The sequence below is a fragment of the Drosophila melanogaster genome, chromosome X, assembly GCF_000001215.4.
Source record: "Drosophila melanogaster chromosome X".
NCBI lineage: Eukaryota > Metazoa > Arthropoda > Insecta > Diptera > Drosophilidae > Drosophila > Drosophila melanogaster.
This window is the reverse complement of record NC_004354.4, coordinates 17,607,489-17,629,667: the sequence shown is the minus strand read 5'-3', so window position 1 is coordinate 17,629,667 and position 22,179 is coordinate 17,607,489. Positions and strand designations below refer to the sequence as shown.

The 22,179-nt window shown below is 40.0% G+C and overlaps 2 protein-coding genes across 3 annotated transcripts, besides 2 other annotated features; both read left to right on the top strand.

Moving 5' to 3' along the window:
* The first annotated feature begins 175 nt into the window (after positions 1-175).
* Positions 176-1,504, top strand: CG8326 (uncharacterized protein). Its single transcript, NM_132998.2, has 2 exons — positions 176-327; positions 397-1,504. Exons 1-2 carry the CDS (start codon positions 245-247, stop codon positions 1,310-1,312), a joined length of 999 nt encoding a protein of 332 aa, NP_573226.1. The 5' UTR covers positions 176-244; the 3' UTR covers positions 1,313-1,504.
* A 268-nt stretch (positions 1,505-1,772) lies between these two features.
* stas (Stasimon) lies at positions 1,773-6,447 on the top strand. Of its 2 annotated transcripts, NM_132997.3 has the most exons (4): positions 1,773-2,239; positions 2,428-2,728; positions 4,010-4,138; positions 5,463-6,447. In NM_132997.3, the coding sequence occupies exons 1-4, from the start codon at positions 2,218-2,220 to the stop codon at positions 5,971-5,973; spliced, it is 963 nt and encodes a 320-aa protein (NP_573225.1). In that variant the 5' UTR covers positions 1,773-2,217; the 3' UTR covers positions 5,974-6,447. The 2 variants fall into 2 exon arrangements, with proteins under 2 accessions (NP_573225.1, NP_001138217.1); NM_001144745.2 differs by lacking the exon at positions 5,463-6,447 and having other exon boundaries at positions 4,010-5,404.
* Positions 6,448-7,203: 756 nt separating this feature from the next.
* Positions 7,204-7,257: a mobile genetic element.
* A 74-nt stretch (positions 7,258-7,331) lies between these two features.
* Positions 7,332-7,445: a mobile genetic element.
* Positions 7,446-22,179: the final 14,734 nt, after the last annotated feature.

The following is a 22,179-nucleotide window of genomic DNA, read 5'->3' as shown; positions in this document are numbered from 1 at the left end:
TATGAAGACTACTTAATACAATACATAGTGTAAAATACATTTATATATTTAATCTAATATATATTTAACTTTAATATTTCATTTGTAATTCTGGGCGCCAATGGTTTGAGTCCAAGCTTTAATCGATTTGGTATATTTATGGTTTGTTTTGGTATTTGTCAGCATGCATCGCGCTTAGTATTTTAACCCATGCTGTCGATACCACGAGTTTGTTTTACAAAAATTGAACCAAAACCCAAAATAAATGGCTCGGAAACGAAAGATTCCCGTGCGCAAGCACCACGGCGTCCGTGATCCCCTCAAGCAGCTGGAACAGAAGGAGAAGAAGTTTGTTCATAGTGGCAAGTCAGTCGAAAAAGGCAGCTAAACTAATATCTGCACCATTTCACATTTCAGACTTTCCAAAGTAACGAACAATCCGCCTGTGAAAAAGGATGAGCAGCAGGTGTCCTTTAAGTTCCGTCAGTTTCAGCAGCTTGCCAACGCCACCAAATCGGGCAAGAAGCTAAGATTGGGCGAAATTGGACGGGAGGATAAGCCCAAATCCTCTCCAGGATCCAAGCCTGGCAGTAGTTCCTCCTCAAAGGAAACGCGTAACATCAAGCAGTTCGCCAACGAAACGGACGAGGATTATCTGCGCCGAGTGAATCGCATGACCAATGCATCCGTACGGGAAGCCCACTACGAGGCCAAGTATGGTGTGAACGTGATCAGAAACCCCAAAACCGGGGAGATTACTGTCCAAAAGAGGCCGAAAAACGAGATCGACGAGCTGCTCAAGCAGAAGCAAAAGGAGCAACGGCTGGCGGGCAAAAGGGGTCGCAAAAAGGTTCAAGTCGTACACAAGCCCATGGATGCGAAGACCAGTCGCGAATTGGTGAAGAGGGCCTACAAGGAGGCCCAGCAAGAGGTTGATACCGAGGAGAAGCAGAATGCCGGGCCAACAGAATTCAAACAGGATGCTGTGGCATTTGGTGAGATCGTCCATGCCCCACCTTCCCTCAAAATCCTGCCGCGCAAAGCGGAAAAAAGTGAAACCGTGCCGCGTCCAGGACGCAAAGCCAATCTCCTTCTAAAGTCCATGCTGAATCCCGACCAGGGTCAGTCAAATCGTGGGCCGGAGGACGACGACAGCAGTCGACTAAAGCTGGCTGCCCAATCTAAGAGCGCCTTCAAAGCACCCACCAAGGCCCAGATGAAGGGCAAGCGGAAAGATCTGCCCTTGGCTACGAGGTCAATGCTTGAAACCGAGCGCAGCAAAATGGTTCAGCTATACCGTCAGCTCAAAAACAAGACAACAGCAGATTCCTAACAGATTCTAGACTAGATACCAACGTACTTTTTTTTTTACATGAAAACAAGTTAACCTAATCCCTTAAGTTTCGTGAATGCGTTTGCTACCCACTGAAGGTCGTAGTTTCATTATAGAATGTTAAATATATTGATGAGATTTTTATTAAATCTATTTTCATACAAAATAAAAAGTGCACTGTTTAATTCCACTATTTCTATCAGTATTTCATGGAGGTGGTAATTAATATGGAGTCTTTTGGCAAAAAGAAAAAGGGCACTATTATGTTGATATTTATAGATACAAAAAAAGTACTTCACTTGCTTATGCAGACACTCACATTTTTTTATTTACGTATAACATTAAAAAATATAAATAAAATTTAGAGAAACTAAAAAGTGGCGCTAAATATGACAGTATGACCAGATTTTATTAGAAACCCACGTTCAGTTTTGTGCGGTAGCTGTGTACACGCTTGGACTTAATCAACACTGCGCCTTCGGCCACACTGGTCGTGACGGAAATTTCTGAAATTAATTTATTTTAAATTGACTTTTAAGCGTGATCGTTCGCCGAAAAAGTCGGCTAAAGTGAAAAGCAATAGAAAAAATTTAAAAAAATTGCTATTAGCGCAGTAGTCAACTACAATTACTCTAGTTAACGCAGTTTTAGCCAACTTCCTATTTTTTTTATATTGATTAAATTCATTGTTGTAGACACACGCACATACACATACGCATAGGCACGCGGATAGAGAGAAGAACAACAAATTGTGACTGGCGCGCAAATAGGCACACAAATAGCATTAACAATTGATAAATAGCCTAGACGCTAAATGAGTCAATCGTGAATTAAAATCGGATATAGAAGGCTTATTAAATTTTCCTTCTTCAACTCGGGCTTACGTACATCGTGTCAAAGCCACAATGTCTTACTGCAGTGGTGTGGGTGAGTGTGCTGTTTTAGTTGTTTTTACTTATCAGCTGAGCGAAGGAACGGTGATTAACCCGCAGCTAGTGCGCAGCCCGTGAAGCCAAAAACGACTATTAACCCTTAGTCCGTGCATTCTGTTCACCACCACCACTTCTGCTTTGGAATGCATATTACATCTGCATGTCTCTGTTTTTTTTTTCTAGCCATTTCCGCTGACGAGGGGATTACAATGCGCAATGGCAGGGCAAAGGCGCTCCAGGAACACTCCCCGGATCAGGTGGCTACTCCACTGTTGCCACAGGTGCCGCCACAGGAGCAACAAGATCTTAATCCACAGCAACAACAGCAGCAGCAGCAACAACAACAGGCCACTCCGCAAAAGCAGGCCATGTCCGCAGACGAGAAGAAGGCCACCAAGAAGTCCCTGGTCATCGTAGCGGGCATTTTTGTGGCCAGCTTGGTCACCATGTGCTATGTGTACGCCATATTCCCCGAGCTCAACGCGTAAGTGGGTCTTTCTGGTGCTAAAGCGCCACAAATGTGTGTCCCCTGCGCATTCGTGCACCTGTAAGGTGTTAAGTGGCCTCCATGTGTGTGTGTGTGTATGCTTAGCTTGTCTCGCTTGATTTGCGAGCAGAGATGTCGACCAATGATCCGCTTAAAATAGCTAGGCTACATCCAACTATGATTAGATATGCTAGGTAGTCATTTACCTAATGCTAGTTATCTCCATTTCGCTTCTAAAACAATATTTTATGTTTAAATATCATAGATATTACATTTGTAGGATGTAAAACTCTTATTGCAAATACTTATTATTGGCTAGATCAGACATAACTATTTGTATGTAGTGAGAAAAGGGCCATTTAATTGTCCAAATATTTACTATAACAGCCATGTTAAATAAGTAACTTAACTCAAATGTCACGCTTTGCATAAGAAAAACTTTCTGCACACGATTATTATTATCTTTAAACTTTACCTAAAGCGGATTGTTATTTGATAGTCTGGTTCTGTGAGTGAGTAAACTTATTTTGTTTAAAGTTCAAGACGTTTGTGTACATATACTTCTATCAATTTGAATTCATCAGAATTTGATTTGCATGGAATCAGCAAGTCAGAGAACAATCTTTGTTTTTTTTTTGTCAAATTTGATCAGCAAACGTAACGTGTTGAAAACTATAAGTGCAGATCCCTCTAATCTTTTTCAAAGTCCCTTGGCAGACCCATTATTCTTATTGATAATGCTGTGAAATTTTACTTATCTATTTTGTTGTTCTTTTTTGTGTTCGTGCCTTTTCACTGCATTGGCATACAGTGATTATAAAGTAATTGAAATAGTAACCAAATCATGATACCTTTTACGGCATTATAAAAACACTTATCTGTATATCGTGAGTTTGCTTCCATTTAAGAGGCGTTTTTGGGCAGTAAAGATAGGAACTATTTACAAAGAGTTATTAAAGTATAGTATTCAATAAATAACAATGGTTTTCTATTTAGATAGTTAATCAAATAGTAATATTATATACCAGTCCCTAGCAACCAAACTTATCTAAATTTGTAAATTAAGAAATATTTCAATTAAGCTCCAGTTGAGTAGCCAGATTTGACTGGAAAATGGCTGAAATTACAGAGCTATCTGGCGAGAGGGTTTACTCGCACACACACACACACACACATCGAGTCACGCCACCGATATATGAAGTATTTGTATATATATACATATATACATAGACTGTGTTTACACCTCGTCTCGGTTTTGTTCTTGCCCAACTTCTGCAGGTCGGAGAAACAACACTTGAAAATTCCGCGTGATATCCAAGATGCTAAGATGCTAGCCAAGGTCCTTGATCGCTACAAGGACATGTACTACTTCGAAGTGATGTTTGGCGTCGTGGTCGCCTACGTATTGTATCCTTTTACCAAATCCAAAAGTACAAATCCAAAGTACGAAAAATGGCATGAAAAGTCGGTCGCCGACTGATTAGATAATAAAAGAGTTCTATCGTTCGGCGGTGACCTTGACCCGATTACCAAAAATGAAGACCCCGCCACTACAAACTATTCACGGTCAGTCGGGCGTTTGTGTGTGTTTCCACCTTAATTAATTCACGATCACCGTTTGAAGCGCATAGTGTGCATATTAAATACGTGGGTAGCACGGGGAAGTGCGAGTGAGATAGCTGTAGGAAGCAGGGGAGCCGCTGAGGTTGCCTTCTTGCTCTTACTTACTACTTGCACTCTCTGGGGTGGACCGTATTTCTTTGGATTTTCCTCACACGCTAGCATTTCGTGTTACTAGAATTCAATGCAAACAAAAAAATAAACCCACAATGCTCAAAACTGGTTCTTCACTGTGCGTATGAGTAATAAAATAACGTATACGCAATGTTAACTGTGTTGCTATTAGTTTATTTAGAAAATGTTTTGCTAACCCAACTGGGTTTAAGATATTTTAAAATGATTAGTTTTTATCGGTGCGTGTCAAGTTTATCGTTTTAATAAGGTCCACTCCAGTGCACGCAGCATGTGCTACCTAAAAATCGACTTTGGTCGTTTATATGACGCATTCTTTGTATTTGTTGCTGTTTTCGTCGCGAAAATCAGCTGAGCTGGACATTATTTTGTTGTCGTCAGTGTTTTGATTTTTTGTATTTTGTTTATTGCTCTTCTTCTTCCGCACTCAAGTGCGTTTTTAGCAGGAATAAACAAAAAAATAAAGAGGCAACCTAGAAGCGAAATCAAAAGCTAAAGCACATACGTAACTTTATAGCCTTGCGCCAGTGTGTTAGTGAGCATTTTTTATTGGCCCGTGCATTTGTTATCGGGCATTTGTTGAATACGTGGTCCGATGCCAGATGGAACGAGACTGTGGGGGATTCTCGGACGATGGGGGTGTCATTGTCAACTCTTTGCGTCTATAAATACCCGCCCACAGACGTTCGAGCACGCGTCCAACTAGTCGTACGATCTGTCTTTAATCCCAAGCACAGTGGTTCCAAGAAAGAACGTATTTTGCTAGCCAATGTGACATGACATGTTTTTAGCCAAAAAATAAACAAAGAATACTGGCAATCTCCTAAAACATCTCTCTAATAGTTTCGCTAATTTTGCCATATAAAACATATCAATGTGGCAATACGTCGAATAGGTCATTAAATTTAGTTGCCACTGCAGGTATCAGATGAAACCGCCTACGACTGGTTACCTTGACCCAATTGAAATCCATTTATAGCCTGCAAACATTCGCCATTCCCGGATCGCTGTTCCTCTCGATTCTGCTGGGATTCCTGTACAAGTTCCCGATCGCCCTGTTCCTCATATGTTTCTGTTCGGCGCTGGGCGCTACCCTATGCTATACACTTTCCAATCTGGTCGGACGTCGTCTGATTCGTCACTTCTGGCCGAAGAAGACCAGCGAGTGGTCGAAGCATGTCGAGGAGTACCGGGACAGTTTGTTCAACTATATGCTATTCCTGCGCATGACACCGATCCTGCCTAACTGGTTCATCAACCTGGCATCGCCAGTCATCGGTGTGCCGCTGCACATCTTCGCATTGGGCACCTTCTGCGGCGTGGCACCGCCCTCGGTGATCGCCATCCAGGCGGGCAAGACGCTCCAGAAGATGACTAGTTCGAGCGAGGCCTTCTCCTGGACCTCAATGGGCATCCTGATGGCCTGCGCCTGTGCATCCTTGCTGCCCGGTCTACTCAAGAACAAGTTCAAGCACAAGAAGGAGGCGTAAGCTGGCCGGAGGATGTGTCCAAAATATATTTATATATATGTATGCTATTCCCCAAACCGAAACCAAAACAAACCGAAAAATCATTAATTGTAATTTATACACTACGCCAGAAACAACACACACACACATACCGATTTTTTTTTGTTTGTAAATTTTTTTTCGGAATGCCACTTTGGGTCTCGATCCACTATGTTTAAGACAACTACAAAATATCTGTGTTTATCCTATTATTAAAATTATTAATGTTTTCTGAACTTGTTCTTACCAAACAACTTTTGCATCATATATTTCCATCAATCGTTTTTAAGTTAGTGAATTTTTGTTTAGTGCTATTGCAGTATTTACTAGAAAAGTTCTCCTCTAAGTAAAACGAGTTAGCAGAAATCCATTGAATATTACGCAGCGTATGTAAGTTAAAAGATGATTAAAGTATGTATGTGTCTGCAAGTAAACGTTAAAACAAATACAAATTACAAATTATGTGTTTTATTTTCGGTCATATCTGGATCTAAAAAACTATCAAGAATATTTTCACGCTGTATGGTCAAGAAGTCATTTTACTCACATGAAACTTATGCAAATAATTTGTTTACTAACAGTGAGATTAAATTTAAATATACGTTATAAATATAGTGAAATTTAAGCTTAAAAAGCGATATATAAGCTTATAAGCTTAAAGCTATGCTTGTTTTGTAAGCTTTTAAAATGTTTAACGGCAAATTTGAATTTACTTGGCAAGAGCTTTGGTCTTCTACCTTCTCGCCCATCTTGTTCATTTACATTGGCCAAAACTTTGGTTTCCCCTGTCGACTATTCTTTGTTATGGCTTTAATTAGCCTTTATTATTCTTGGCATACTGCTCGATTTTTCTTGGCCGCCTTTTTGTTATTCTTGCGGTTTTGGCAGCCATTTGATTTGTGTGCTCAATTAGTTAGGCAAACTTTTTTAAAAGGATTAACTGCTGAGATCCGTTTCTCAAAAATATTTTTAATTTACTTTCGCCGAGACTTTGCGTTGCCCCACGAGATTTTTCACCAACAGTCGGCTGGCTTGTGGTTATCATACCAGTTAACTTGTAGAGTAAGGGGCATACTACATATGTCGCAACTTAAGTATTTAACTGGTAAAAGAAATCGTTAACGAGCCTTGTCCGTCCGTCTGTTCGTTCGTATGGACTTGTAACTAAAAGAGTAAGGATGCAATTTTATACATTTTGTATGCCCGATTTTTTAGCTGAGTAATGGGTATCTAATAGTCGTGGCACTGGACTGTAGTGTTCTCCCTCCTTTTTCTTAGAAGGTCTTCAAGGCAGATGGTGCTACAGGTGTCCACACGCACAGTGGCAAAGACAAAAAAACAAGGGTGAATGCTATAGCCTCGACTATCAGATACCCGTTACTCAGCTAGTGTGAATGCGAACGCGAAATTTCATCATTGGGATATGGATAAATATAAAATAAAAATGAGAAAAATTTTAAAATTGTTCAAACCGTGACCGGTTTGGCGGCTTTAGGGCGGGAGTGGCAACATGGGTCAACACACTTTCGCTGCGGACACACTCGGCTATTGATCCTGATCAAGAATATATATACTTTATATATTTACTTTACTCTACGAGTAACGGGTATAAAAACCACCGGAATTTTGTCAAGCTATACCGACACGCACATCATGGACAACGCGGCTCTTCTCTGCTGTTGTTCTGCTTTTCGTAATTGATTTAGGACGCGTGTAGTGAAACATAAAGGACCGTGATGAGGAAAACAGTGGGTATTGCCTATGGGGGATATGAGCCATATATGTACATATGTATGGTTCGAATCAACAGTAAGTTGATAGTTAAGAATATAGCATTGACCCAAATTTGATGTGCTAAAGAATTCGCGAATTCTGATATGTAATTTATTTGATTTAAGGGCTTGTAAGAACGGAACGATTGGGTTTGTCGTATCGACGCAGTACTGCACGACCGTGCCAGCATAGAAATTGTATTAACGACATCATAATTTCGCCTGCCATGCGTTTCATCAGTACAAAGGCGTACTCCAACTTTTGGCAATTGCCTAAAAAATATGCACATCTTTATTGGGCTTAAGTAGTACAGATATGAGTTTGGCTGCTGCGGAGTGTTCCTGTCTGTTTCAGGCAACAAATTCTGATCACTTAATGCGTACAGACAAATGTGAGTGGGCGTGGCAGTGGAGGCCGGGGCAACCAAAGGGAATCATAATCGTTTGTAAATTATGCACTTCATTAGTTGGCAACCATGGGCTTTGTAAAAGCGATTTACATTGTGGAGAGCATTCGTTCAGCAATCCGCTTATAAATGGGCAAAAATTTAATTTTAAATTTGTGTCTAAGCAGTTGTTAAGCTGTATTTTTGCTTAATTGGTATGTTTAGGCAGTTTGTAATTCTCGAGTAATTGCTTTCAAAGTTGAGCTTAAGTTTCAACAATACACTTTAAACGTTACCTGAAGATGATGATTTTGCAATATATATATTTTATATATCTTTTATTTAGCTCCCTTTTTTTTTGCCTTATTATAAGCCCACTCTTTTTGTCGCACATTCCCATGCTTTGTAATTCTGTTTCTTAGCCAAAGGGTTAAATATTTTCGTTTTAATTTCGCCTGCCCAAATGTGTTTTTTAGGCATTTGAAAAGGCCAAATTGTAAATCTCAAGTGTGTTTTCTGAGCCAGGGTGGACGACTCTAATCCACTTTGTCGCCGAGTCTGCCAATTATGCAAATCAATCAGGACGAAAGAGGGGCGGACGCACTTGTCCGCTTCACTAGCGAACGTGCCCTTTTGCAAGTTTCACACTGACAGCGCACAGTGGGTCAAGTAGCTCAAAACGTATGCGTACTAATTTATAATTTCGAGGTCTAGTAAGGCAAATGCTCCAAAATTATTCGATAATTGAAAAGTAAATATAAGACAGCAGCAATAAAAAATTAAATTATTTTCAAAAATTACGAGGATAACCGAGACTCCTGGCAATTAATATTTGGTCCATCGTGCCGAATTACAATAATTGCCATATTTAAGAAAAGCTACGTCATTGGCTTACATTTTGCATGCGTCTTTACATGTAAGGGTCTATATTTAAATGACTTTAAATGAGCTTGATGATGATTTATTTTCATAAATTACGAGAACTCCTGGCATCCCTAATCAATATTTAGTCTATCGTGACGAATTACAATTACAACGTTTTTGGCTTACATATATCCTTATCCTTATATGTAAGGATTGATATGTAATTAGTCGGAAATTGAGCTTAAATGATTTGAAAAAGCATAGAAAATAGCCGGCTAGAAAAGGATGTGAAACGTCCTGACCCAGTGTTCCGAGCCTCAAGTGTTTGAAAAGCCTGGAGCTCGAAAGTGAATCTGCAATGGGCCGATGATTGAGGCCCTGGCTTGGTAGTGATGTGATGTGAATTGGCGGACGTGACAGGGCCAACAAAGGGCCACAATTTGCTAGCCGTGTATTATTTTTTTAATTGCCATGCCAGGAGGAACCAGGAGGAGCCAGGAGGACCTGCTGTATGTTTGGCTTCCATAGAGGATGATAAACGAAATTTCAATGTCCGACGACGAGTGCTTATCGAAAACTCAACCAAAACACGCACATGCGTTCGCTTTAATCCAAATTCAATTCACTTTGTTCGGCCAACTTATAGCAACTCTCGACCGGCAACAATACCAGTCCCTCACAAAATTCCCAATCGCCATTATGGCCATGATGTCTGTGGGCAGCAGACCAAGAGATCCGAAATCTGAACACGCCGCCCAACAAAACCTGTCCATCCATCTACGCATCCTTGTGCCAGGCCACTGCTTAATTAAATAAGATTGAAAAGCTTCAATTATTCAATAGAACAATAGAAGGGATTGCTTGCCGTAAGCTGCGTTCCATACCTGTACGAGCATAAATCTAAAAAAAAAAACTCGAAAATACACTTTTTTCTTACTTTTGCTGTAGGCGAATAAAGTGTCGAAAATGATTCCTTATTTCTGTTTTTCCATAGTATAGTAAGATGGGGATATGGTCTTAAGGTTTCGCAACGCACTTTGTTTGCCAACGAAGGCCATCTGTTATTGCATCTTTTCGACCGACTGAACATCTCGAAAGCCGTGCAGAAACAAAGGACTTCCCAAAGGGCGCCCATGCAGACCGACTAATTGTAAAGTCAAACAGAAACTGTTAGCCAAATGGTTTTTGGAAATAATCTCCGCAGGGATGTAGGATGTGCGTTGCTGGGTGTACTTTTGCAACGGCCCTAATTCTAATACTAATTCGAATCCTAACACATTTGCGCCGTCGATTCGCTCCTTTGACTGCAGCCACGACGACGGCCATGGGTATTAAAAAAGTTTTCAATTTCGTTGACGTCCTTGAGAGTTTTCTTCGGCAGACGCGGCATGCACAATATATATTTTTCTCATGTTGCTGGTTATTTGATACTCAGTTCTTAGATTTCAGCCGGGTACATGGCTAAGGTTGATGTAAACAACAGTATAGTTCCTCTGTGGTAAAATATTTAGTGTATATTTATATCACATTTACTTGCACCACATTGCGTATGCGTTATATTTGATATTCTCAACTTACAATACAATACACACAATTCTGCAAATGTATTTATCCCACGTTGCGTATACGCAATATTTTAAAACCAAAATCGTTTATAGTAATTGAAATACAAATAAGTGATTACAGGATATCTGCCGTATCTAGAGTCCGCCTACTGATTGCCTTTTTTATTTGTCTTCTGGCCAAAAAGGGACGCGAATAGGCGAAGGCCACTCCATGGGCACCACATAATTTTAACTTTTGTAGGCCAACATAAATACTTGATTAAGTAAATCCACATTTGTAGACAGACTTGAGACGAGTGGGTCCCAAAGAGAGTAAAAAAAAAAAAAAATGAACGCAAATGGGGAGCCTTTGACCCGCCGATCGTATGTTGTGGCCCCGACTTCTTTTATGTTGCTCGATTTGCATAATTTAGCAGGCAGCAGAATAGGCGCGTGGCTAGGCTCGAAAGTTATACCCAATTTGGCCAGTAATCAGGTTAAAATGGCTACCATGCTCGAAAGTTAACCTGTCAGTGGCGCGACTCTGGAAATTCCACAAATCTTCGATAAATCCCGACCAGATAAATATACTACTAAATATACAGAAATAAACAAAAAAGAGAGCCCAGTCATACAAAACAAACAATCAACTTGAGTATCTCGCAGAATCGCCGGGCAAATAATGAAGCAATGAAATGGCCAATTTAAATCAATGCTCCTCTTCGTCCAGACGCACAAAAAAAAACAACAAAAAATAAGAAAAAACGCTTAAAAGAGAAAAAAAAAAAACAGGGCAAAAAGAATGCGAATGGCCAAATTGCCTTTCGGCCAGCTCTTTTCGTTGTTTTTATTATTTGTGCCACTGCTGACCCATCATCGTCTTCTACATGCCATTAAATGTTGCAGATTTTCGACGGATTTCAGTCTGATTCGCTTTAGAGCCACAATCAATCGAACGGAATCACCACTTTTGATGGCGAGTGCTTTATGGCAGTGTCTACTGTAGTAAAATTCCAAGATTATAACTCACTTAACGTGCTAGGAATTTTTCATGCATAATATGTGTTATGATTGGCTGGTTAGGTCTTAAATATTTTTTATTCACATATTTATTAATTAAATACTGACAGTTCAGACGGCTTTCGTTGGCATTTGAAAAAAATATTAATTTAATTATTTTGTAGGCTTCTGGTGTCATCCGAAGTGTCCTTTCTGTCGTACACATGCTTGCCAGGACTAAGTATGTGTGTCTTGACAACAATGATAAATATTGATTTTGCACCATCGATGGCGACAACAATTACAATGATAAAAGATTGGCAGCCGCTTTTGCTTTGACATATGGCTCGTCCTGCGTCCTTCGTCCTGCATTTCGTCCTGGCCCCCCCCCCCCCCAATGCTGCGTACCGCTTTCCAGCCATCAGCTGGATCCTCCAGAGTCTAGACATTTCCACATAAAAGCCTCGGCGTCTCGCTTTTCCTTTCCACTTTTCACTTTCCCCCCGCGTCTGACACAAATTTTTTTGTAATTATGCGACAGATTCGTTTTTCAGCGGCCCATGTTTCTTCATACTCACATTTTTTTGTTGTGTGATTTTTTTTCCCCACCTTGTTTTGTTTGTTGCTATCCTTGCGCCTTCCTCCTGCGCGGATCCTTTGTGCTCCTTTTTAATGGCAACGCTTTGCGTGCCTAATTTGCAGCGCACACGGCGCACATTAATGAGGAGCGTCCAAAAAGGACGAGGGCGAACGGCGACGCGGCAGGACGTGGGACACTGTGGAGCAGGATCTCATTTTATCAGGAGGTGGGCCTCAAAATGCATCGTACCTTAGGAAGGTATCTATATCCATGGAATAATTTTCAATAATAAATAATACGAATATAAGGTATAATGCTTAAAATAAAATATGCTTTTAATCAAAATTCCTATTCGCGTAGTGACGAAGTCTACTCTTTAGGGATAACAATATTGATCGTACCAAAGCAAAGCTTATATAGCAATTTTAAATTATAAATACAAATGATATAGTACGGATTAAATATGTTTATTTACTAAAATTCCATTTAACTGTAGACGGCAATCAGCGTTGTGACGAAGGCTACCACAGTATACAGAGGCGAATAGATGTAAGTCTGCTGTGGTTCGATCAGAATAAGTAGCACGTCGAAAGATATTTCAAAAACTTATGGGATGGCAAACTATTGATACCTTTTACCCAATAATCTTAGATATTTATTATGTATAGAATGTAAATACCTATTTCTAGAATTTTTATGTGCATTTTATGTAGATTAAATCCACTGTAAGTGCGAAATAATATATCTGGTGATATTATATGGCGACCCGTATGCGCGCATGATTAAATAAGATGGAAAATGTAGCAAGGGGCGAAATTTTCCGGGGCGGGTGCTGGAGTGTCGTGTGAAATGCAATTTCAACGCTTTCTTTTAACTGTTAAATTAATGATGATAAAGTGCGGACCAGCCAAAAGAAGTGGGTTAAATGGCGCCCGATTGCGGTGGAAAGGGGGGCTAGTGGAGGCCATGGAGTACCAACGATGGAGGATCCTTCGGCACCTCAGAAAATCGGGCCTACGAGTATATTCCTGGGCACACACGCATGAAATTAATTACGAAATGCGTGGGCGAGTGTGCAGAAACGTTTAGAGCAATTTAATGCCTGTAAATAAAACAAATTGCAAAGCAAAACGCACAGCGACACCAATGGAAAAGCAACGAAATCTGAATTCAAATGAGAAATAGAAATGCGGGATGGTTGGGAATTTAAGTCGATGAGTAGAGTATCCTAGAAATATAATAAACATAAAGGTATAATTAAACATTATTTGAAAAACTAACATAGATAATCTTCTATAGATGCAATTGAGTTAATAAGATAGTAAATTCATAGTAATATTATTGGACTGTATGGGAATAAATTAGATATTTTGAAAGCATATGGTTTTAATTTTAACTAAATCTGAACCATAAAATAAAAGTGTTGAAAAACGATAGGATCACACGGATTTACCAAGCTTGTCTTTTCCAGGGTATCACAGAGAAGAGTAGTGGGAATCAGACGCAAAATATGTAGACAAACAAATGGCGGACAAAATCTGACGTATGCCATGTGTGCGAGGGGGAGGGCACGATGGTGTCGCGCGTTGGTGGGAGCGAGAGGGGCAGAGGCGTAAAAATAAAATGAAATTTGACACTTTGTTTCTTTTTGTGGGTGCCAAATAAAAGCGTTTTGTGCATGTGTGTGTCTCTGTGGGTGCTGCTATTGGAGTTGTTGTTGCTCTTTTGTGGGTTATGAAATAAACACACTCTCTCGCATACATGCAAACACATGCACACATACACACACACACACACTCCCACATGCAATCACGTATCACACAGAAGTGAGTGTTTGTTGTTGGCAGTAGATTTTCCGATCATTTTACGCGTATTTTACTCCGAATGCCAAAACCAGCATAAACGACCTTGGAATGGGCGTGGGAGGGCCCCAGCCACCCACTTTGCGCCCATCGCCCGCAAACAAATCGACTGCGACATTTACAGGACCCCAGTGGCCTTCGGCCCCTCCCGTTTTGCCCGACCACCGTGTCCTTTTCCCTGGAAACCGTGGCAAGCTTAAGCAAACAGCGGGAAACTGGGCAGGAAACAAAGAAAACTGAGATGCCCTAAAAGGTATGCTATATGATTTCTAAAAATTCGAACCAAAACCAAGGAAAAACTTCAAAATAGAAGCAGGATGCTGATAAAAAAACAAAAGTTTTTGCTATTTTCTAAGACCTAGTTACTTGTGAGCATATGAATATTTCTGGCCTAATAATACGAATATTTTTCGAATATACTGCGAAAAACCTACCATTTAAAGACAAAAAGGAACGCTACAATCTGAAAGACAAATGGCCTTCTTGGCCTTTTGCCCAACACCTTTTCAATTGAGGCAGTCCCTTGTAGTGACAACAACCGTTCACCAAACAAATGGAATGGAAAAAGTATCGCAAGCAATCCAATGCAAGTGCATCACGCATCCGCCCTGGTGTACAGTAGCTAAACCGAAAATCGAATCGCAAGAGCACTAAATAAATACACAAGACTATATAAATAAACTTAGACCAACGGTGTGGGGAAAATCAAAACAAAAGAGGAAAAGGGCAAGACAATGGACCAGAGTTGGAAAATTTCATTGAAACAAATTTGAAGATTAAATTACAGCCATTTACCTCGGCAAATATTTGCTGCGAAGATTCCCCCAGAGAAATGGAATCCGCTTGACTGCCGGCGATGATGAAAATGAAAATGATGATGATGATGATGATGATGACGACAATAACGATGATGATGACATTGATGGGCTAACCGACAATGGACGTGGGATAGTGCCGTTCGATCGGGAATGGGAACTCAAATCACAGATTGCCTTCTGTCCGTCAGGGGAGCATGTATAAAATAAATCAAATTTTATTGGTCTAAGCGGTTAGCATGATACCTAATCCCAGTTAACAGACTATTTGACAAGTTATGGACTTATGTTAGAATATTTATATGGTATGTACATGCCTACTTTAATGCATCACAGGTTATTCCTTATCGCGATTGTGATTGTTCTTCACCGTAACAATATACATACGTATATATACATATATATATATGTATATATTCCCATAGGCAAATCAAGTGGCGAGTGGGATATGGTCTGCGTTTTCCATTTCGCCGGAGGAGTTCAAGTGCCAATGTGCTGTCAAAAAGTTGCTAGTTGTTGGTTATGTGTTTTACAACTTGTCTGAACTGGCTTAAGTACAAATTGAGTTTCACTGTCGTCCATTGTTGTTGGCGGCTCCTTATAAACATTTAAGGTTGTAATATTGTTGTGTTGGCTTTTTAATGGCTTTGTTCGCCCTGGGCTGTCCTGTCTCGACCCACTAGCCCCATCACTTTCGCACGCCATCAGGCCGTCTCTTTCGCGGGTGAGACAAAAGCGCAGTGCACATAAATTCATCATAAACGTCGACAATATTAGCTAAATTGACATATGGCCAAGGAACAGACACCAGAAGGTGGGCAAGAACTTTGCCAAAGCCTTGCTACACTATGAAAAAAAAAGAGGAAGGTGGTGCTTACGTAGCAATTTGATTTTCACACATAAGAATATATTCAAACAATTTGTGATAAAAAAAAAGTATTTCAAATTTTCATATTACGAATTTTTTAAAAATTTGTTAAAGCCAAGATTTCTTTCTTTTAATAAATGCTACATTTTTGTTCAAGTGTACCAAAAGTTATAATAAAACGCATGAAATGCAGACAATTCCCAAGATAAAAAGGCAGTCTTTAAGTTTTTACTCCGCAATGACTGTCGCTGCAGCAAAGTCATCTTGAAAGTTTGCAAATTAACCAAGACCATAAAGCGTAAATCAAATTAATTTGGCTAGGCGGCAATAAAGGTTAATCATCAAAAAATGGAAGGAATGCGGCAAAATAAGTTGATGATGATGACGCGGCTGGAATAAAGCTGGTCCGTCTTAACCCATGTTTTTGCGATAAATCATTCAAAATCGAACTAACCAGATGGTAGTTTAACATTCGCAAATGCGTTTTTGTGCATTCAAGTTCAAGTTCGGAGATATTGAGCTTGGCTTGGGGCCTATTCGAAAGTGATAAACCAGAAATGGAAATGGGTTAAAGGCGGCTGCGCTGAGATCCCTGGGCTTTTGTCTATGTAAATGAGATGGCGCCCCGAAGGCGCTCAAACTAAAGCAAAATGTATCTGTAGGGCAACAGAACAAAAAAAAAAAAGGCTAGAGCAGAAACCAAAGAGATGAGAAAGCAATCTAAAAGTTCTGTTCCATTTATTGACAATTTGTTTCAAAATAATTGGCGAAAGTCCTCTCCCTTGACCCAATAACACTGACATACCCAAAAAACCAACCCCCCGCCCCATTTCCTCCTCTTTTAACTGCTAACAGCTGAGGGCTCCACTCATTTGGTTTATGCGCCGCAGTACATGAGCACGTCCTGCGTCCTTCGTCCTGCGTTCCACTTCCAGCGCTTACTAGTTGAATGAACTACACCGTGGTCCGCATATTCGCTCAGTGTGTTTGTTTTCTACTTTTTGAGGGCGGCATGGAGGCGTGGTCACTTACAAAATGCATGGGAAATTAATTGCCACCGTGCAAATAACGCTAAAACGTCAATATTGTGCAAACTTTAGTGCAAACATAGTGTCTGCAATCAAGTTAAAGAGTTCTACAAATATGTTTTTGGTTTTAAATTCGTTACTACTAGTTTACCAGCTGAAATAATAATCCGAAAGTCGATTTTTAAGCCCGCACTTCGACAAATCTTCAGTGGTTTTTTATATGTTTTTGAAAGCAACGTGCAGATCAATTGAATGACAGGTGGTAATGTATGAAATAATCCCACCATAAGCTTTATAAATCATAGAAAACTACACAAGAAAAAAGAATGAATGCTTTGAAATGGAAAAATATCGCAGTATTAATTGATTGACTAATATTAGATTTTTGTAGCTCTTCAATAAATAAGTTGTGAACTAGGGACTAGAGTAAATACTACGAACATAAAGTATCTTAATACACCTTTCTATCTTTTCATTCTTTTTTTGTATGTTGCTTTACGAGGAAGGTAGAATCACCTGCGAATGTCACTTTAAAATATTTTATGGGGTTTTCTCTGCAACAAATCCTGAGCAGCTGCTGGTCACCAGAGCGGCTAATCTTCCTCTCCATTTCTACTTTTCCACTTGGCATTGGCCGTCTCTTTCGTGGCTGCTTTTATGCACACCCTTCTTCATTTATGATTCCGTTTTACTTGCACTTGTTTTCAGTGATTTTCTCCATTTTCCAGCAGCAATTGGCTGCAAAAGCGCCTCTAATGTGGTCACTTCTTTGTTTTTTTTTTTTTATCTACTTTTAACCCACATCGTGCCGTCTCTTTCCGTCAGCTAGAGCCATCTCTTTCCATTGACAGCTTAGTGTCGCCAGAGCCAGCGAAGCGTGATAATACAATGAGTAGATAAGTAGTTGCGATTCGCAGTCTCGGTCTACTGTCGGTGTTCAGATTGAAGTTGCGGATGTGCGAAAAATACCAAGCGTTGACATGTGGGAACTCGGGTGTTAACATGGACACTGAAAACAAAAGTGGCAATATTAGAAAAGTTGCTATTTGGACTTAAAACAAACCTGAAAACTCTTCAAATTGTATAAGAATGTATCTACAAATGGCTTATAATAGATAAATTTATAAAGGTCAGAAGTTTGCCAGTACAACTTTCTTAACCATTTCAAAACCATTCCCAGTTAAATTTTAAGAGAGTTAGCCATCAAAATTCTCTTAGCCAACTTTCCCCACCACTATTTACCCCAATCGAAGTTGTTCCCACTATTCTATGCTGCCCCAACTGGGTACAGTGAGGACTGCGGCTGCGCGGATAAGTTTCCCCTCGCTCGCAGGAATCGTGCCTCAGGGGAAATTCGCGATTTATGAATGAAATCAAATTTACTACGCCGCTGGGAACAGTTCTTCTGGTTTCCGAGGACAAGGAACAAGATGTCCTCGCTGTGTTGGTTAGTCAAAGGTTCACGTTCTTTTAAGGTTGAATGACATGAAATTGAATGAAAAAAAAAGTGAAAATAATAGCACAACGGAAAATGTGAAACAAACCAAACAAAATGCGACGGAAACTTAATTAAATTGGCTTCCCGTTGAATATGCAAAACCTAAAAATCAATTTAGCGTGGGCCAGCAAGCTAATGTCCTTCATTCACGAACTGGATTTATGGATTGAATATAAGGCCAGATTTACAGGGATCAGATATGCGAGGTATTTTAGTGGCCATCGTCATCATTTGATATGCTTCCTGGAGTCAAGCTCGAAATAAGACTAAGCGTGGGTCTTTGGCCAAGGACATGCAACTGATGTTCCACGCTCAGCAGCATTATTCATATCCTTGAGGATTTAATAGACTGTACACAAGTACTAGTTTTTACTGCCCGGCAAGGGGTTGAATAATGGCTTGTCACGAAGGATGAGAGCGCTTGATGTGCAACGACAAAGTGCAAGTTGATGTCTTGTTTGCTATTTGGCTGGCTGTTCTTTTCAGGATGGTCTCGTCCTTTTGCAGTAATTTCCAAAAAAAAGAAAAAACAATTTTTAACCGAAGCACTGGCTTTAAAGCCCACATATGTTGCGACTAGTTTGGGAATATCTTTCAATCTCCAAGTGAAATCTGAAATTTAACAAGTCCCTTTTCCAAATCACGAACTGCAACCGCTTGTATTTATGGTCGTCTTTTGGGCCACAGCTCGTCTATCACAGAAATATGCGCATATTTCGATGTTATTTTGCCTAACCGCTGTGCACACTTATATTTTACACAATGCCATAAACTTTAAGTTTGGCATTGTGAGAATGGAGAGCTTCGAAAGTGCGCACAAAACTCTCCAGAGTGAGCTGCTGATCATAAACGGAAACGGAAGTGGCCACAAACGTTCGCACAAAATTCTCCATAATTCCGGTCGAATATGGTATTTCAATTGGCTGTGTGTGCGATAACAGTAAAAACTATCAAGTGTGTGGACCCACCAAAGAGGTAAGTCTATACTTAAAGTAAAACGTTTAAAATCACAATAATAAATGGAGCAGAAACCCTGCGATTACAACGTTTCGAACACATTGTATAAACATGAGATATATTTTTGTTTTTACTAAAATTGGATTTCTTTACTTGTAGCTTGCAGTTTTTGCAAGCACACTTCTTGGCATTATTGTTGGGGGCAAAAAAGGACATCCAAAAAGGTGCGTGTGAAAAAGAGTGGAATTTGAGTCCGTAGAAAGTGGCTGAGATTGCTCGTAAAACCGGTGACCAAACCATTTTTCCGGCTACGAAAGAAGCATTTTGGGACTTATGCTCTAGGCCAAAGCAGAATTCGTCGAAAAATGCGGAGGCGGGGAAGCAAATGCATTTGGCTGTTGATTAAGCCTGGCTAATTGGGGGCTTTTCCGGGGGAAAACACGATGCAGCTGCCACGATTGCATGCAAATGAGGCACGAAAACCAGCCAGTGGCTTTAATTGTTATGTTTTGTTTCGGTTCTCGCTGCGTTTCGAGTGGCAAAAACCACCATCAACCTTGTTGGGGCCAAGCAACGAAAGGTCATGCCCACTCCCCAACCTCCACAAAAAAGAAAAAAAAAAAAACCGCCAGCCATTTTCGCCCACCAAGACCAACCCACCCACCCAACACCCACACGCACAGGAGACAACAACAAGAGTGCACAACACTGACATGCGGAGCGACAGCGACTGCGATTCAGTTGGGAAATATGAAGTATACGCCGAGTATACACGTGCGACACGGCGCAAAAGACAACTTATTTAACACATTATGTGCAAGTTCAAATATTCAACTTTAACTTGGGGCTTCACCCCAAGACGACCCGCGCTTTCCCATTCGCCCATTCGCCCATTTGCCCAACTCAACATTTTCACATCCTCCCAACTTCCATCACTTCATCGCGACATGTGCGAGAAACTTTTCCTTTTGCCAACAAACTTCAGCTTGAGCTGAATCTTCCAAGGTTCCATAGCGATGGAACTGCTTCAGCGAAAATGCATGAAATTATTCATAGTTTCTTTGTGGTACAGGTAAGTACTAAATTACAATGTCTAACTTTTATGCTAATCATTTTGTTTTATTAAAGGAACATTTATTAGAGCCAATGTGTCACATATGTTGCGTTTGTAAATTTTAATATTGTACGTATATTATTATTAATTTGTGTATGCCCTAATAACAAATCCCACCATATGTTTTCTTCACTTGGTGTTAAAATTCTTAATTCTGCTTTATTTTGCGGCCATATATCTTAAACCACTGCAGTTTATGACAGAGCTGACTTCTGGTTTTGTGGCGAATGTTAAGGGAAGGGCGTCGTTTACAAAAGGTGCGAATATGACGTGCACCTGGCCTGTTCACGCCCTTTTGACCACATTGCATTTTGATTAACTTTGCAGTTGCTGTGTGCTGCCAAAAAGTGGGCGTATCAGGCGGGGGCGTGACAGATGCAGACGCAGATGCAGATTCACGGGAAAGCGCATATTAAATTCCACTTTGGCGGTAGATGGACGTCCAAACGAACAACGGCTTCGCATAATGCACGAGAGGGCTGGGACAGTGAACTCTGGTTTTTAGCCACAGAAAAGTTACAGTGAACTCTGGCTTATACCCACAAGAAAGTGAAAGTGGAGTAGCTGATACAATTAATGTTTTAGATTTTAAAGGTATAACTTATATTGGTTTGCCAAAGAACACGAATAACTGCATGAAAAGTAAACAATATTTACGAATGGTCAAAAAAGTACAGTCATTTGAAAAATATATATTAGAGAAATTCAAAACCTAAATGATCATATAGTCGGTCTTCACTGTTGTCCTTGTGTTGGCCCACCGACAAATGCTCCAAATGGGCAAACAAAAAAATGCATTGTCCCAGCGACAGGACTCCTCCGTTCCTCGTGTCACTTAATTTTCAGCGACAATAAAGCCAACAATGCCAATAAAGAGCCAAAAGCCAAACCACACAAAGAGCCACCGTCGACCACGAATTGGCTGCGGAAAGGAGTGAAAGGACACGCCAGTCCGGGTTCGAGTCCTGCTACTCCCTGCTCCCTGCTCCTTGCTCCCTGATGGTCAAAGGATGTGATCTGGTGCAGGATGATATATGACAGCCGCATATGGCCGCATGGCCATTTGAATGCACTTTCATCCACTATGAAAGTACAGGTTTTATTATTTTTTTTTGGGTGGAGAAATGGCAAGGAAAATAAATATGTGCTTTGCGTGCAGCCTTAATGCAACAGGGATGGAAAGAATATTGCTGAAAAAATTCTTTATCATATGAAAAATAAAATAGCATTTTTAATTAAATTTTTCATGTTAACGTAGCCAAGTTTGCACTTTATCACTAGCGATCAGTTGCACTCCTTACGTTTTCATCAGTGAATCATCAACTCCTTTTGTATGAAAACTAGTGCTGTGAGTTCTTAAACTGCAAGGTAGTTTATACTAATATAAATCCCTATAAGAATTTGTATTATCTAGCTATCAATTATAAATATATAAATATACTTAAATGCTTTTAATAACACTTTTTCTTTGGTCAAAAAGTTCGCTTAAATTAATTCTTTTCGAATTCCTGCAATTTATTATGCCTACTTTTCCCTGGCTGACTTTAATTAATATTATTATTAATATTCACACACAATTTCGTTGCGAAAAATGCGAAAGATGAAAACCACAATGCCAATGTCGTTTTTAATTCGATTATAAAGCGTATGCAAAAAAAACGGAAATATGAAAAAAAAATACATACATCATATAGTCGTATTAATATTCCACCTTAATTCTGCATTCCCTTGGGGCCAAATAATTGCAATCCCTTTTTCGCAAAGGAGTTGTAAAAGTATTTTTAAATTGGACGTTTTTCTGGTCCACATCTGTGGTGAAAGGCTGTACACTGAAAGAAATATTTCGAACTGGCGGTCAAATTTCCTTTTGATATCATTACAAATTGCTTTTTATTTATGTG